Below are 18087 nucleotides of genomic sequence, written 5' to 3'. Positions count from 1 at the left end.
TTGAAAGGGCTAGAGTCTGGTGGGAGGTAAAACAAATACATGTATAGTGCTTAAAAGTTTGTGCTGCGTATTTCTTAAAAATATTTTATCTAGAATCATGAAAACATGTACAGTGACAAGGGTGGTGGGGGGTAGGGGTACACACCTAGTTCGAAGTTGCGGATGGTGGCATCAAGATTTGGTTTCAGTACAGTAAGTTTAGTTTGGGTTGAGATATTGAAATGAAATAATCCTGTATGAAAAATCCTACATGGACTACAGATGGAACTAACCTTGAATAAGTTGTTGCAGTCCATGTGGAATCCATGTCCAAACCTAACTGTTACAGTTACATGGAATTCTATATTTAGTAACAATTGACATAGAATAGCAACGAAATATGTAAATAAGTCCTTGTCACATAACATGGAATCTTAAAAGTCCTGGACTGATATTCCATGCAGACCTTCTTTTTTCCATATGGAGTTTTATTTGAATTCCGTATGGACTTTTTAAAAGATTTTCTGTTTCTATAAAAGGAATACTGAATAATTTCACATGGAATATATTCCATTTCGGCATGGACTTTTCAGTAAAACCCATATGGACTTTTGAATAAAATCCGTATGGAATTTTTTTTCAAAAATCCCTAACGAAACATAGATGCCACATTGACTTTTTCTGACATGGAATTCTGAAAAAAATCAGACTAGATGTTTTTTTGTTTTCTTTGCATAAGAAATTTGCCTTGAAGAATGTGATCAGAATAGCTCACCTAAATGAAGTAGTTGACCAATTATGGTCACATAGTCACAACAAATTAGAGTTGACACTGAAAGAAGAGGACAATAATGATGGCTCTATATCGCTCACCTGAGTAGAGTTAATTGCTTGAAAAAATTTCTTAGCTAAAGCTTTAAAAACAAGACAATTAGGAGAGTGGGTCAAGGTGAAGATTATACAAGATTACTTTTGAAATCTGTAAAAATAAATATTACAAGTGGTCCAAATACTTTTGCTGTAGCTTAGAAAACAAGAAAGTAATTCAGTAGGTCACACTGATGGTCACTGAAAGTCTGTTTAAAGATTAGCATGCAAAACTATACATGTCATCCGAATTTCAAAGCTGTATCTTAAAAAACAAGAAAGTAGGTCAGAAGGTTATATTCAAGGTCATTGAAAGTCAGTTTTAAGAACGGTGTGCAAAACTGTACATGTCATCCAAATTTCAATGCTGTATCTTAAAAAACAAGAAAGTAGGTCAGTGGGTCAAGGTTACAGTCAAACTACCCCCAGTTACTTGGGGTCATATGGTAACTATAATTAAACAGTCTAGGAAATATGATCAGTTAATTTTTGAAGTATTTTTTCTGATATAACTCATAAAAAATCTATGTGACCCATGGGGTTGTGCCTCTTTTCACCCCAGGGGCATAATTTGAACAATCTTGTTAGCATGGTTAGAGAGCCAATAGGCAATGTTACAAACTGAATATCAAAAGCCTAGGCCTTGAACTTTCAGTCGATAAGATTTTTTAAAAGCTTATTCATATGTAAGTCTATGTAAACCTGGGACCCCAGGGCAGGGCATCTTTTTACCCCAGAGGCATAATTTGAACAATCTTGGTAAAGGACCACTAGGCAATGCAACATACCAAAAATCAAAAGCCTAGGCCTTGTAGTTTCAGACGAAGATTTTTAAAAAAAAATTCCTATATAAGTCTATGTAAACATGGGACGCCCGGGGCAGGAACTCTTTTCACCCTAGGGGCATAATTTGAAAATCTTGATAGAGAACCACAAGGCAATGCTACCTACCAAATATCAAAAGGCCTAGTTCTTGCGGTCTCAGCATTGTTCAGACAAGAAGATTTTTTTAAAAAAATCCTATTTGTCTATGTAAAACTTGAGACCCCCCGGGGTGGGGTCTCTTCACCCCAGGGGCATAATTTGAACAATTTTGGTAGGAAACCAAAAAGCAATGGTCAGGTGAGCTAAAAATTGTTTAGACTGGTCAGATTCTTTTGAAAAAATGTAGGTATCCAGAGAGCTTTGTATACACTAAATGAAACAATGAAAGCTGATTTCAATATTATTTGTATTCGACACAATAACATTTTCTTCTTTGCTATTTAGTTTCATTTTCTGTTATCAATTTTGATATTTAAGTCCACTTTTTGTTATTTATTTTGTTATTTAGTTCCACTATTTGTTATTCAGTTCAACTTTTTGTTATTTAGTTCCACTGTTTAAAGTGTTGTTGTTTTTGAAGTTTTTTTCTTGCATATGCAGTCTGCTGTGTTACTGCCGAGTTCAGTTCCCTTTCAAAAGGTTCTGGCAGACCCATGCCCATCATCCAGCCATAGACATATTCTGAAAAAACAATATTATGTTACTGTAAAAATGCGACGTAGTGCTTTCCTGAAAAAATGGCCAATTGTCGGTAATATGCAGTCTGTGTTCAGTATGCGGACTTAAAAGCAATTTTTCCCGATTTTATATACACAATGATGAAAGTACTTTTGTTTGTTGAAATAAACTGGTACAGAGGGCATCAAAACGGTGTAATTGAAAGGCCCGGTAACATACGTTTAGCCTGTCCACAAGGTATTTTGGCGTCCGGTAACCTGTTTGTTTATAAATTATGAATTACGTATTTTTTAATGAAATTATTGTACGTTACAGATTAACATCAGATTAAAGGTAAAAAGTGGGTAGCTTGCATGAGGTTCTAGGTCAATAGTCGCCTAAGCCTATCATAAAGTCTTTGCGGAGTTATCTCCATTTTTTCCAAATATTTCATCCAGGATCATTTTTTTTCAGCTCAAATAACTCTTTTTCGGGAAATGATATTTTTTCAGTCCTTGTATTTTGATGCAGCTAACTTCACATACATCTAAATAGATAGCTCATACTTGGAAGTTTGTATTTTCAGTTACAATGCCTATATATTTGACTGAACACTATGTGTGACCTTGACCTTAGACTAAGGGAACTGGTTCTTACACATGACACTCTGTCTCATGATGGTGAACAATTGTGCCAAGTTACATCAAAATCCCTCCATGCACGAAGAAGAAATGCTCCAGGCAAAGTCATTCATGAATTTGACTTTTGACCTCTAAGTGTGACCTTGATTTTCGACCTAAGAACCTGGTTTTGCAGATAAACTCCGTCCTTACGACGGTGGATATTTGTGCCAAGTTACATCAAAATCTCTCCATGCATGAAGAAGAAATGCTCCGGACAACGTTTGTGGACTCAACCGGCCCGCCAAAGGCGTTCCCATATGTCCGATCTTTCAGACAGGCGTATAAAAAGGACATGAGAATACTGTGATATATGAATAATATCAGCAGGGTTTGTTTCAATAGTGGATGTTCATGAGAGGTTGCATTTTTAGCTTGACTTTTCGAAGAAAAAGTAGAGCTATTGCACTACTCGCCCAGGCGTCGGCGTCAGCGTCGCCGTTGGTTAAAGTTTTTGATAAAGTCAAATATCTCTGTTACTATCAAATATATTGGCTTGAAACTTAAAATAGTTATTAACTATCAAAGTCTACACCAGGAAAAACAATCCCCATAACGCTGATTTGAATTTTGACAGAGTTATGCCCCTTTTTATCTAAGAATTTTTGATTAAGTCAATATCTCTGTAACTATCAAAGCTATTGACTTGAAACTTAAAATAGTTATTTACTATCAAACTCTGATTTGAATTTTGATTGAGTTATGCTCCCTTTCGACTTAGATTTTTTTTTTGTTTAAATTTCTGATAAAGTCAAATGTCTCTGTTACTATCAAAGCTATTGACTTGAAACTTAGAGAAACAAACCCAATAACTTTGATTTGAATGTTGTCAGAGTTATGGTCCTTTTTATCTTAGAATGTTTGTTTAAAGTTTTATAAAGTTTTTACTGGCAAAGCTCTAATTTTGAGTCAAGCACTGAGAAAAGTCGAGCGCGCTGTCTTACGGACAACTCTTGTTAAATATTTTGAAACCAGAGACATACCTTTACAGGCCTCGATCCTTTTTTCATCTAAGGCTGGTCTATCATCCCCTGGTTTCTTAAATCCAATCCCCAGACCTCTCGAGCTAGCCAACTCCTGGGTTGTAAAGAGACCTGAAGACAACACCCACTTTATAAAATAAAAGAACAGGTATACATAAAATCATCTAAGGCCGGATATTGTTACTTTTTTAAGTGACTAGTGAGCGAAAAAATTCTGCCCTAGTAGGATTTTAACACGGGTATGAATTTTCTTTCAAGAACCTAACAATTACTTTTAATGATTAAAAGCATGAGACTGTTTACAAAAAAATAGACAACGCCTTTTTTTTTTTACTGTCATTACCTGTCAAAAGCTTTGACATCAGAGTGAATGCTGGCTTATAGTGTTTGAGCGCAGCCTGATGAGCATTCCGGAGGACTGTCCTCGAAACTGTAATGTTGTTCATCAACTGAACATTCTGAAAAAAAAAAACATAGAAAAGTCAAGTTAGACAACTTAGACAATGCATAAATAAAATTCTGAGAAATGTCAAGAGTAATTAATGTAACAGGACAATCCCATTCATGTTCGATTTAATGTACTCTCTTTACCACATACCAAGTAGTTAACTGTCTAAATACAGAAAAAGACAAACATGAGAAATAAATCTTCAGATAAGCAGGATTTAATTAAACTGTGTTGCACTAAGAAGAAAATATTACCTCGTCAAGAGATGGTACGAGTGGTTCATCCATGTTAAATATTTTCCTTGGAGACCGTCGTAGAGGACTGGTGTGTACGGGTGCTGTATGTGTTTGATTTGGTAGTGCTGTATGAACTTGTGGTGACCTCTGTGACGTTTGTAAAAAATATTAAAATATTATGTTTTATTGTAGGTCTAGTTACGATCATTAGGAAAAGACTTAAGTTAGGTAAAAATGCAAGCTACACGACTACCCTTTTATCTGTAACGATGCCAACAAATTAGTAAACATGATATATACTTCAGATTGATACGATGTCGCTCAATTGTTTTACGTTACAAAAATATATGCGAGTATGTTGCTTACACTTGCAGTATATCGCCACCATTATGTAAATGAGCCGCGCTATGAGAAAACCAACATGGTGGCATTGCGATCAGCATGGATCCAGACTGGTCAGGATCCATGCTGTTCGCTTTCAAACCCTATTGCAACTAGAGAAACCGTTACCAAACAGCATGGATCTTGACCAGACTGCGCGGATGCGCAGGCTGGTCTGGATCCATGCTGGTCGCAAAACCACTATGTTGGTTTTCTCATGGCGCGGCTCAAATAATTAGACGTGAACGCATCGAGCTCCGTCGGCAGAACGCCCGACCATTGATTGCAGAAGGCCACATCAGCGGCAGCCAATCAAATAGACTAGCTCCAAGACCATGATATATCTTTTTACATTTTTATGATTAAACGAAGTGAACTGAGCCAGTCTATATCCTATGTCCAATATCATTCAACATCATTCCTCTGTGAAAATCTCTAAAATAGACTGGCTTTTGTCTCTATGAAATTGAATTCGTCAAAAAAAGGGAAAATGTAGAAATATATTTATTATCAGTCTAGTGGCTAGTCTACCAATCAAATACACGCCAAGTTTCATAAAGAAATCGGAGCTTACCGATTAACTACCGATGTCTGACGAACCTGTCCGAATACTGCATCGTGTTAGAAAATAATCAAATTCTCTCAGAAATATTTACCTGGTCAAGTTCGTTCTCTTTTTCTAGTTTCCTAGACATTTCAAGTTTTTTTCGAAGTCTCTTTAAAACCGTTACACGATCCACATCATTGTTTTTTTCTGTGTTGTTCAACTGGCTTAAACCTATATTGTTCGACTGTCTTAAACCTAATAAACGTTTCCCATAAGGTCCTCGTCTCTTTCTGACTTTTCCTGGCATTTCAGACATTGTTTTTTTTTTTTTTTTTTTTTTTTACCAATATTTCAATCCGTTTAAATTAATTGATTCAAAACTGAAGTGTTTAAACGCCGGTTTTGATGATTCTTTTTCTGGATTCTGCAATCAAATGTGTGTTTGTAATCCCAATGTTTGTGCACTAATTACAATAAACACTGCCATAAATACGAAATCCTTATCCTTATTCCCAAGACTGCTGATACTACACGACTTTCTTTATCCATGTAGAACTGGAATCCAGCTGGGAACCTAGATTTCGGGGTCATTAGGGATAATCGTAAACGTCTTTAGGTATCGTATTGTATACTTGCGGTATCTTATCATTTTCTTTGAAATCCCTTCTAGTACCTTACACTAATTCAGCGGGCTACTGTGCAGTAGGGCTATAGATTACCACAGTGGTCAAATCTGGACAATGTGTAAGAAGGAATTGTGTTACCATACAGTATAAAATGCCATAGCTTATGAATTTGAAACGACTCTGTTCAAGCATCAGTGAAGTCATTAAAAAATCAAAGTTATTATGATATCTTGTGAATTAAAATACATTTAAAATGTAAACTAAAAAATTTGAAATAGACATACGGAAAAGTACTTGTAACTTAAAACTTGTCATATAGGTTCAAGTGTAACTCAGATACTAAATCAATTATTTTTGAGCTCTGAAACTGCGAAAAAGGGAAACATACGTAATACTTTAATACATAACTGTAATTACTTAACCATGTCACTTTTTGTTATAAGTTTGCACAGCCGTAGAGGTAATATAGATCCTCCACGGCACAGTTAACAAACTGATTTAACGTTTGAACACATCAAAGCCGGATTGTTTTAAATCTTAAAGGAACAGTACTGCATAATGTTTACAGTCAACCTGTTGAAATGTAAAAAATCACTTTGATTCTAAAGCTTACTTATAAATAGTCTAGAGTGTTTCTGTTAAAATACTCATTATTTCTTAAGAGTTTTAACATTATGTACAAAGTATAACTAACTACACATGTATATGTCAACAGCACTGACTCTTTAAGTCCACAGTTTTGATGACTTCGCTTTCTATTTCTATATAAAGTCACAATGTTGCATAATTTTATTAATGTATAAAATGCAATGAAATACATTTTTCTATCAAAAATGTTTGTCGCATATCAACTATGTTCATAATGTAACTATATACAGCAAAAGCACTGATTTGTTTTTATAATTAATGAAAATCACACTAGTCTACACTTTTTTGTAGAAGCATGACACATCCTCCTTGGACAGTGGCCTACAATTCCTTTTCTGCCTAACTAAGCCCCTGAATTTTAAACTTCAAGCTTTAGGTCTTGTGATTCAAAGTTGCATTCATATTATAGTATTATAAAACATTGCCATTTACAATGTAAATTATATTTTATCACAGGTTACAATATAATAATAATAATAATAATAATAATAATAATAATAACAACAACAACTTTATTTAAAGAGGATAACATATTTGGCTATAGCCAGTCTAACATATGGTCCTACATATGGTCCTCTAACATAATAATGTAAAAAAATCATCCTAATATATACAGTGAATTGAAAGACGTGAATTAAAATAATGTATTATGAACAAATTAATTATTAGTGGCATAAACAGTATGCAGTACAATGAGCAGAGATTAAGAAAAGATATAATCATGTACAAGTGGTTTCATAATAAACTTTATTTGTAATCCGCGCACTAAAACCCTAAAAACTCATTTGTGAGAAAAGTACGGGAAAGCGTTGGATTACATTTAACAAGGGGCAGGACGTGAAGTGGTTGCACACTTGGTTCAAGTGAGCGAAATGGTCGCAAACTTACAAAATGGCGGATATTTACTGACATCTTCGCGTGTTCGCTTGCTTTTTTATCAGGTAAGTGTGTTTCTATGGTATTCTGAACTCTACGGGTATGTGCATGCACTAGTTCCATGTCTACGTCACACTCGGTTTTGTGTTTCAGCGTCGTAGACATCGAATTCTCGAAGTTATTGAAGTTATAAAACGGTCATGTCAATGTTTTGATATTTGAAATGCGTCGTTTCTTGCCTATTTTTTCATTCTAATGATCAAACTAGCCTGTTTTGGGACCCTTAAACGTGACAAAACAACTCATTGTGAAGAACTCTATAAAAGTTTGGTTCTGCATGTTTTCAGGGGTAGTGCTATACCCAAATAAATCTTGTTCAAGCTCTTTTTTGTTGCACACTTGCACTTCAAGCAATTTCGGACGCAAACTTTTTCTGGAAAATAGTGTCCAATTCACGGAAAATGTTTATTGCGCAACTCGTGGTACATTTTTCTTCCTGTTTAGGTTTTAAAATTTTACATCGTCATACGGCCCTTTAATATTTTAATATAAATGTTTTGATAAAAAAAAACATGCCATGTTTCAGTGAAACCTGGTAGGGAGTACTGCGCGACAAACAACTGAATGCTCTAATTTTATCAATTTCGTTGTAAATCAATAAACGATATTATTACATAATAATTTGAAAAATACTTTTGATGTCCTTTTTGATATTTTAGGTTGAAGTCCTGCATACATCATGCCAAGATATAAAAAGATCCTTAAAGTTACAAAGCGAAAACCAAGCAAGTGCAATAAAAGACACAATGAAGAGGTACAGGATGTGCAAAGTTTAAAAAAGAGGTGTACTATTTCAACTCAAAAATTCTTAAAGTTCAGATCCAAATCCAAGGGGCATATGACTTTTTCTCCATCCAGAACCTGATTCTTCAGTAGGTGAACAAACCACGCTAAGACGTATATCAGAAATAACCGTTAAGTAAGCGTTAGTGTCGAAACTTCAGGATATACTCAGAAAAAAAAGCAAATAAAAAGGTACATGTTGAACAATTCTCCTCTTTGGCGATCTTATCAGTACATCTACGGCACATATTCTGATAAGCCATCAGACAGCGCAACTGATAAATCCTATTTCTATACTTACATTGATTTATATAGGAAAATGATACATTTACCATAGAAAATGTCATAAATTACATATTTCTATTAATTCTATTATACCATCCCGGATATTTCCTTGAAAAACAATTCAATACCTTTACGATGGTATTTTTTTTCTTCAAAATAAGTCAATATTTGGTTGCTTCAAAATTCGTTTGAAAAACGTCTCTCAAATTCATTATACTCTCTATACATATTTGGCAGAATTACACGATAACCCTGTTTTTACTAAGTATTTTAGAAGGAAAAGTTAAAGTTAAAATACCATCCCGGATATATTTGGAAAGTCCTCGTCATGCACATTCTAGATATATATTTTATTATAAAATAAGTTATTTCTTTCTTGCTTCAAAATTCCTTTAAAAACTAGAGTTTCAACGCTTTCTGTATATTGACAAAAACGTGCTAAGTTTTACGATAAGATAGAGCTGTATCGGAATAGGAAATAACAAGAGTTTAGCAAGATTTTTGGGTGTTTCGTCTGACAAATGCTCTTTTAAAAATTTTTATTTCATGGCATTTTCCTTTGAAAATACTGAGATATGTTTTAAACAATTCGAAAATAAAAGTGTAAGCAGTTCTGTTGTTGCATTGTAGTAATAACCAGAATAATAAACAAAATATTTATTATGACTTATTTTGACATAACGATTGGGTGTTTCAGTAAAGTAGTTGAATTTGAATTCAAAATTTTTAAAAGTGTCATTTTGGTTAAGTAGCATCCTGTTTCTTGTATACATGTATATCTTCGTGGCACGGGACAGCGTATTGTATTGACAAGATATTAGCAATATAAATTTTATGGTCATGTGCCTTAAATCAGTGTACGCAAAATTTAAATTCTAATGAGTTAATTAAATTTTAAAGTGACACGTATGTTGCCATCGTAATCACGGCATGTATGAATGAAAGGTATAACATAGTAACACGTGCCGATGTTTTAATATAAGCTTTTGAATTTAAACGCGTGATTTACGTCAAAGTAGCGGATTGTATCAGTGAATTAGAATTAATTTACAAGATATATGTGAAATAGCAGCAAAATCGTTATTTCGAAATTGCCTGAAATTGTTCTTTTTTTCCGAAATCTAAATTGCTTTAATCATATTATTATGTAGTACTAAACTATAAATGCCGTTTAAAGAATTAATTTGATAACAGTTTTCTAGTGCGTGCCGTTAAACGCCAAAAAGATGTTTATCTCTTAATTAGATTATTAATTAACAGTGAACAGATGCACATGTGTTTTCATAATCAAGGAGGAATCGACACCTAATAATTACCACCTGTGTTCATTTGGGCCAACATTTTAGGTTTTATTTTTTTTTCACGTTTTACCCATTTATTAAAAATAACAAGTAACAAGGAAAGAAAATAATTCTCAAATATGTTAAACTGCAAATATTATGTTAAACTGCAAATATATTTACGTATATAGGTTTGATTGTTTATTAAAGTCTCATCAAAGTACACAATTCAATATTAAAGACATGATAAAATTCTATATATAGCGAAGTAGATCATCAAGCAAAAAACGAAGAATTCAGTTTTACATTCAGAGTGCACATAAGAAATTTGAAAAAGAAAATGAAAACTCGCCAGTGAAATGAACACGGAAGAATTAAAAACAAAACTGAATTCGCTAGGAATTGTCCCAAAAATTAGAAAACACAATATAAGCTGATACAGTTATTACGCAAAGCTACACTGATGCGTTCCTATTGATAAGGATGTGTTTAGATGAAGCAGAGATAAAATAAGGGGCATGGTGTTGGAGATGATATAATTATAAACAGATGTGTTGATATTGTATATAATGTACCTGATTTAATATTATCAAGTTTCAGAATAACTCTATGTTTTATCATAGCTGCATACATTTACAACAGAATATAGCCATTCATGCATACATCATATACATGTATGCTTTGATTTGTTTGAATAGCGATGATATTATTAAAAGATGTGCAATGAAATTATTGAATAAATTTGGTAAACTTGATAAATCTATCCTTGTTATACATTCAGTCTGAAGAATACATCAATTATTCAAGTTAATCTGATTTCTCATAATAAATTATATCACAAAACATAAAATATAACGCTATATCGTATTGAAATGTTTTCCTCTAATACAGTTTAGATACTTTCGTTGGATTAAAATTTCAGATCAGAAATCAATACAATGTACAACGAATAAATTTCTAATGAAACACTTGTGTATTAGGTGCCAAAAAGTATCCATTGTCCCGTGCAAAGAACAGAAAATTGCTTTTTTTTTTTGTTTAAAAAATACGTCAGTCACAGTATTCACATTCTGAATAAAAAATGCTATTTATTTATATTCATTGATTGTATAGACAATCAAGCCTGTAAGAGATGATATCTGGTTACTTGGTCGCTGTTTGAGATAAGAGATATCAAAGCGCTGTTGCTTTTGCTCACAAGGGGAGAAAACGCTAATAGCGAAATTGACTTAATCGTACCAGTATTTGCACACTTCCTTCCCCTGATAAGTGAGGAAAATTTCTCAGTATGGGGTCGTGTGATTCACTTTTTTTTGCTAGACTGATCTGAATATTTAGACATCAAACATATTTTTCATACTGGAAGTCTATGGAAACCTCTTTTATAACCATTCTGGGAATAGAAGGTGTTCTACGAAGTATATATTAATGAAACTTCTCACAGTCGTAAATAAACATAATTTTTATTATGGCCTATTATGTGTTGAAATAATTTTTTTAATAATTAAAACAAACCGCACATTTCTAGATCTAGATTAAGAGCTCGTTTTCGGAAGTATGAAACGTGTCAGATGTTTGAATATTATATTTAATACTCACAGATTTCCATTTATTCATAAAATTACTTTCATATCCGTACGCCGAATCCATGCTTTATTCTACGATTCCGGATAAATGATATTACGCCATTGCTTCCGGTTTATCAAACGCGCAGATTTAACTTAATGCTTAACCTAACCAGTATTCCTGGATTCAGTACCAGTGCAAACTTGTTCTCCGCAAATAACTGACAACTTTTCCATATGTATCAGCGGTGAAGGACGAATGATTGTAGACACAATGTCTTTTATCAAATCGTCACAGAGAAAAGACGCCCGCCCCAGGGACCTAACTCATACTCCGCGACTAGTAGATCTGCGATCTCCCTAATAAGCAAAACGGGCGGGTTTTAGCCTATTCTGTAGCACAACGATGTTGGCAACCTAAAGTTCAAAAATATAGAAGACGTATGTTAAGAATTGCTGCAGGACGAAACATTACAATGCCGTTTACTTGCGAAATATATTTGAGCCGTGCCTTGAGAAAACCAGCATAGTGGCTTTGCGACCAGCATGGATCCAGATCAGCCAAAGCATCGGCGCAGTCTGGCCAGGATCCATGCTGTTCGCTTTTAAAGACTATTACAGTTAGAAAAACCGTAAGCGATCAGCATGGGTCCTTCCCACACTGCGCAGACGCACAGGCTGGTCTTATCCATGCTGGTCGCAAAGCCATGGTGTCGGTTTTCTCGTGGCGTGGTTCACTTTAATTGTTACTAAACGAAACAAAAAAAAAAAAGCGTCAAACGCAACAGTGTATAATGTTATTTGTTCAGTTCCTTATATTATATAAATTTTGCGTTACATCGCAATATATTGCACAATTACCAGTGTTACTTTTTTTATTGCAGAATGCAAAATATCCGGATCCAAATGTGACATGTTCGGCCTGTCGATTTTTTTAGGGACACTAAATTTTGAGGTAATAATATCCTTAAATGCACACACTTTGCAACCTGTAACGTATTATTTGCAAACAACTTACTCAAAACATATGTGCATTTCTGAAGCATTTGACTAGAAGAAAATAATGCTGTCAAGAACAGTGAGTCATAAAACGTTGACATTTTTATCAAATAGCTCAGTCTAGATGGATGACCATTTCCGTCTCGCCTGACTTCCATTACCTCAGGTAGGATTTTAGGCCCGACCCTCTGTATGAAGCTAGGAATATCTATTCAAGAATTAATTAACTTTACGCCACAATTACTCGTTCGTAGGAATCCATAGTTCTATAAACATCAAAAATAACCAGTTGAATATAAATGCCTTTAATACACATGTAACTATTTAATTCAGAAAACGTGCCCGGGCCACAATACGAAACTGACTCCTGCCACAATATTCCGAAGGTAGTCAGTCCGTGATCCATTAGAATGTAGTCATTATCAGTATATAGTAGTCAAAATATGAATAGTCTTCATTTTTTTTTTTTTCTATTTCCTCGTGCAGTTTCTCAGTAGCATTCTTTTATTATGCTGCGTTTCAGCAGTCTACCGAAATCGGCAGTTTTGTTCCTATCGCATCATGCTAGGTAGAAATTGTGGCGTAAGAATTTTATGTCTCTAATAGTTGCCTCTTTCTTACATAAAAGTTAGCACTCCTTTTTCTTTTTCTATATAGTAGCTTTAAAGTTCTTTATGGGAATTTAAGTCCCTGAAAATCAGATATGCTAGAAAATGTCGGAAAAAAGTCTTTATCAGGTAAAAAGATTCTATATGAATTAAACTGAGCAGTCGGATATAGTGTTCAGCCGTAAGAATATCTATGGCACAGATCTCCTATTTCTTTCTAAAATATCTTTAAAAAGAGTGTTATCATTTTTCCAACTAGCTGGAAACCTCTCTTTAGGGACTTTTATGTAATAAATTATTTTGATGACTTTTTTTTCTCTCTTCACTGCGGTAGCAATAGCCTAAATGATATTCCCCGTATATTCTGTATTAAACTGGCAATTTTTAAAAAGTTATACATAGTTGGTCCGAGATCAGTGAACAAAATTTGTTCCTTACCTAATTTTATGGAATTATGATAAGACTGGCATAAAATGATGGGAAAATATAGGGGTCAATTATCATCTAAGAGAAATTTCTCTTGTCACATTTCCTTACTGTAAAATTACATCAAATTTACACTGCTGTGACCTGGTAGTTTTACTCATGCTAAAATTGACTTTCAGTTCACCAAATACAACCTTCTATCCTGTTTTTCTACCTAAATGTCAAAAGTACATCCACAATGGAATTTAAATAAAGGCACGCTTTATTTTAAAACTCTGCGGCCATGCCAAGTGAAAAATAAACGTTGAATAACCTGCTCACCATTACGCGACTGGACCAGATGGTTCCCGTGCTGGTTCCTTTCCTTTAGTATAGTCAGACCTAAAACTGGACCAGATCGCTCCCGTGCTGGTTCCTTTAATATAGTTATGCCTAAAACTGGACCAGATGGCTCCTATGCTGGTTACTTTAGTATAGTCAGGCATAAAACTCAGTTCCAGAGCAGGCACTTTGGACGATCTCTTCGAGTTCTCTATTAAACACGAAATTAAATGTTTCCTTCTGTCGCGTCCTGTGTTTCTTAAGGCCGCATTGTCAGTTCCGTTTTGTCGCGTTGGTGTACGCACCAAAACAACATACAAAACTTTCAAAATTCATTATGGTGCGTTGGTATGTGCACCACGACTACACAAAGAAACATGTAACATAATGATAAACCGCGAGCAAACGAACACAACATAACAAAATGTCCTAAACCAGCCGCTATATATAAACCAATGACAGCCTGTTGAGTGTTGTATTTTTGTACTGTCAACTTTGCACAGCCTATAACTGTATGCAAAGAAATTAAGGATTATTATAATGTAATGTTATAATATAATATGTATAAATCCCAATGTCACAAAACTGACTGGTCCTCTAAAATTAGTGCCAAAGGTTACTAGAACATTAGTAAAGTAAATAAACTATGTCCGTCCCAATATTCCAAGACAAAATCGGCTGGTGTTTTTACACGTATATTTGTTCCATACTGGCAACATTGAAAATCACAGTTCGATCTTTTCCATGAAAATGAAGAGTTACTTTCTTTCATTGATTATACATGTATTTCAAACAGGTGGATTTACAAGTACGTACAAAAACTTACACAACTGTTCTATTGTTCTCTGCGGGTTAGTAACCAAAAGGAATACCTACATTACCATATCTGCGCACGTGCACAAGTAGCATACCATTCCCGAACGCGGGAAAAGAATGTTAGATGAGTTCAAACTGTAATGTTTATTTAATATCATGTTATTGTCTGATTTTCACAGTATCATAAAATTATGTAGAAATAGCTGTGCGGACAAAACATTAGCTTCCAATTGGTATTGTGGGTACGACTCCAGCGTAGAACCATTCCCCCCCCCCCCCCCCCCGCCCCCCAAATTTTATAGGCAAACTTAACAAGCAGAAATATTGCCACTCTTATCTATCAAACTTTATGGTCTAATTCTGGAAAGAATAACCGTTAATTATGGAAAATGTCGAATGAAACATCTTTAAAAGTATCTTAGATAAGGCCAAATACTTGTCACCAGCGTTTCCAGAAAATGAATGCTACAAGAGAAAACAATCAGAATTCGTGAAATATGTTACGTAGATATTGTAAGAATAAAAGTAAGCCCGATAACAACATAACATTGAATTTTAAAAAATGGTCTGAGGTGATTTTGAACTCGTGGTAACGTGCGTGGCATTCAGACAGCTACCACTACGCCACCGTGCCATTGGCTAATTATATTGGTTATTTTTCGTAAAAAAAAAACGGTAACCCCCGAAACTATTGGCGAAGATTAATGAGTGCCAGGTCAATACTTAAGGACAATAGTCAATATCTGTGTCAAGTTTTTATACATATTGTATATTTTGACATTTGAATTACGATCGTCATGTTTTCATCTACAATAAGCTTCAGACACATTCACGGCTCGGTACTCGAAATCAGACTAAGTAGAGAGGAGTAGAAGAAGAAGATAATCATTATAATTATAATTGTTAGATGATTATGATGAAGACGACGACGACGACGACGACGACGACGACGACGACGAAACCGTAAATGCACAGCCCGAAACTAAGTTTATCATGAAAATGTTTTTATAAACACGCAACCAAAGTGTGAAGTTGTGCATTAAAAAGATCAAACAAAATAATGAAACAAATTTGCGGACAGATAAACAGACGATACCATTTTCGGATACATATTCACAGTGTGAAATATTGAAGTTAGGGAGAGCGGTTACAGAGACCACACTGGTGCGCTGTTGCGTTGTTTGTTTTCTGTAAAACAGAGAGAAAAACTCGCAACATATAATCGGGTAACAAAAATGCATTTACACTGGCGTATTAAGCAGAACTTTCATACACTTTTTAAATATCATTTTACGTGCTGAAGTTAAAGTAATTCCCACAATCATTTTCTTTGACTGGTGGAAGGAAAGACATATCGATAAATAAATTAATAAAAACGCTGTGTAAGTCGGTTACTTACCTCTTGGATCGGTGTTCATGAAGTGGTCGTGCGGTAACACCTCGAGCGCTCAACGCTCTCGGTGTCACGATTCGCACGAGCGCGGGCATTTTCAATACATGAACACCTCCTACTCGGTTAGTAACCTACACGTGATTTTCGTGAATTCCGACCATTGGGTGTGTAAACTTAGATTGCATGCAGTATATTTATTAGACAAAGAATTTATATTTTCTGACGGTACCGTATTACATTAAATAGGCCCTATTTCAGGTCGTGTAGAACCACTAAGGACCCACAAAGATTCCGCGGAGGCCGTGACATGTTTCGCTTTGGAAAATAAAACTATGGAATATAAATTTCTTCCCTTGTTTGTAATAAACCAATACAGCCATGCCGGATATATTGTTATAGTTTGTGGACCAAACTAAGTGTTTATATCTCATGAGTATCTCAAGAGTAAACATGCATTTTCATTGTATTACATAAAATTAACCAAACTTTTTAACTGTATTGTTATCAATATAAAGTCATTGAAAATGTAATTTAATCACATTTATTAACTTTATGTATATATGCCTATGTATCTTAATAGATTTTTAAAAAAACAATAACAATAAAGACATCATTAGGTATGGCGTACCGTTAGGGTCGAAAATGCCGATTTAGCTTTAAGACAATTCGATTTAGTATGACCCAGGGTCGGACATATTCCAATTAGTATGACCCTGGTTGAGAATTAGCTTAGAGCTTTTTCATTTAGTACGATCCAGGGTCGGACATATCATATTTAGTATGGCCCAGGTTCGGAATTAGCTTAAAGCTATTTCATATTTAGTACGACCCAGGGTCAGACATATCGGAATATGTCCGACCCAGGGTCATACTAATTGTAAATATGTCCGACCAGGGTCATTACTAATTGTAACTATGTCCGACCCAGGGTCGTACTAAAGATAGCTGCCGTAATTGAGGGTCATACTATTTCGGGAATTAGCTTAAAGTTAATTGGATATGTCGACCCAGGGTTCATACTAATTGGAATATGTCGACCCAGGGTCGTACTAATTCGAATTGTCTTAAAGCTAAATGGATTTATCTTAATTCAGAGTCATACTAATTCCGAATTGTCTTAAAGCTAATTGGAATATGACTGACCCAGGGTCATACTAATTGGAATATGTCCGACCCAGGGTCGTACTAATTCGAATTGTCTTAAAGCTAAATAGATTTATCTTAATTCAGGGTCATACTAATTCCGAATTGTCTTAAAGCTAATTGGAATATGTCTGAACCAGGGTCATACTAACTGGAATATGTCTGACCCAGGGTCGTACTAATTCGAATTGTCTTAAAGCTAAATAGATTTATCTTAATTCAGGGTCATTCTAATTCCGAATTGTCTTAAAGCTAATTGGAATATGTCTGACCCAGGGTCATACTAACTGGAATATGTCTGACCCAGGGTCATACTAATTAGAATATGTCCGACCCAGGGTCGTACTAATTCGAATTGTCTTAAAGCTAAATAGATTTATCTTAATTCAGGGTCATACTATTTCGGAATTAGCTTAAAGCTAATTGGAATATGTCTGACCCAGGGTCATACAAATTGGAATATGTCCGACCCAGGGTCGAACTAATTTGAAGTGTCTTAAAGCTAAATAGATTTGTCTTAATTCAGGGTCATACTAATTCGATTTAGTATCATACAAATTGAAATTGTCTGACCCAGGGTCGTATTAAATGAAATAGCTTTAAGCTAATTCTCAACCAGGGTCATACTAATTATTGGAATATGTCCGACCCTGGG

The 18087-nt window shown here is 34.7% G+C and overlaps 1 protein-coding gene across 1 annotated transcript; it reads right to left on the bottom strand.

The window, feature by feature from the left end:
- Positions 1-2059: 2059 nt before the first annotated feature.
- Positions 2060-6167, bottom strand: LOC128546310 (uncharacterized). Its single transcript, XM_053516712.1, has 5 exons — positions 5713-6167; positions 4694-4822; positions 4335-4449; positions 3992-4102; positions 2060-2352 (listed from the first exon to the last, which is right to left on the bottom strand). The coding sequence occupies exons 1-5, from the start codon at positions 5917-5919 to the stop codon at positions 2216-2218; spliced, it is 699 nt and encodes a 232-aa protein (XP_053372687.1). The 5' UTR covers positions 5920-6167; the 3' UTR covers positions 2060-2215.
- Positions 6168-18087: the final 11920 nt, after the last annotated feature.

The sequence above is a fragment of the Mercenaria mercenaria genome, chromosome 10, assembly GCF_021730395.1.
Source record: "Mercenaria mercenaria strain notata chromosome 10, MADL_Memer_1, whole genome shotgun sequence".
NCBI classification, from domain to species: domain Eukaryota; kingdom Metazoa; phylum Mollusca; class Bivalvia; order Venerida; family Veneridae; genus Mercenaria; species Mercenaria mercenaria.
This window is presented reverse-complemented; position numbering and strand designations above follow the sequence as displayed.

What these genes read in the sequence shown, in the direction of transcription:
- LOC128546310 (XM_053516712.1), bottom strand. Translation starts at nt 5,919, where the DNA reads ATGTCTGAAATGCCAGGAAAAGTCAGAAAGAGACGAGGACCTTATGGG. An exon ending in TCGTACCATCTCTTGACGAG is followed by an intron (nt 4,450 to 4,693) that starts GTAATATTTTCT and finishes TTTTTTTTTCAG; the next exon opens with AATGTTCAGTTGATGAACAA. An exon ending in AAGGATCGAGGCCTGTAAAG is followed by an intron (nt 2,353 to 3,991) that starts GTATGTCTCTGG and finishes TTGTTTTTTCAG; the next exon opens with AATATGTCTATGGCTGGATG.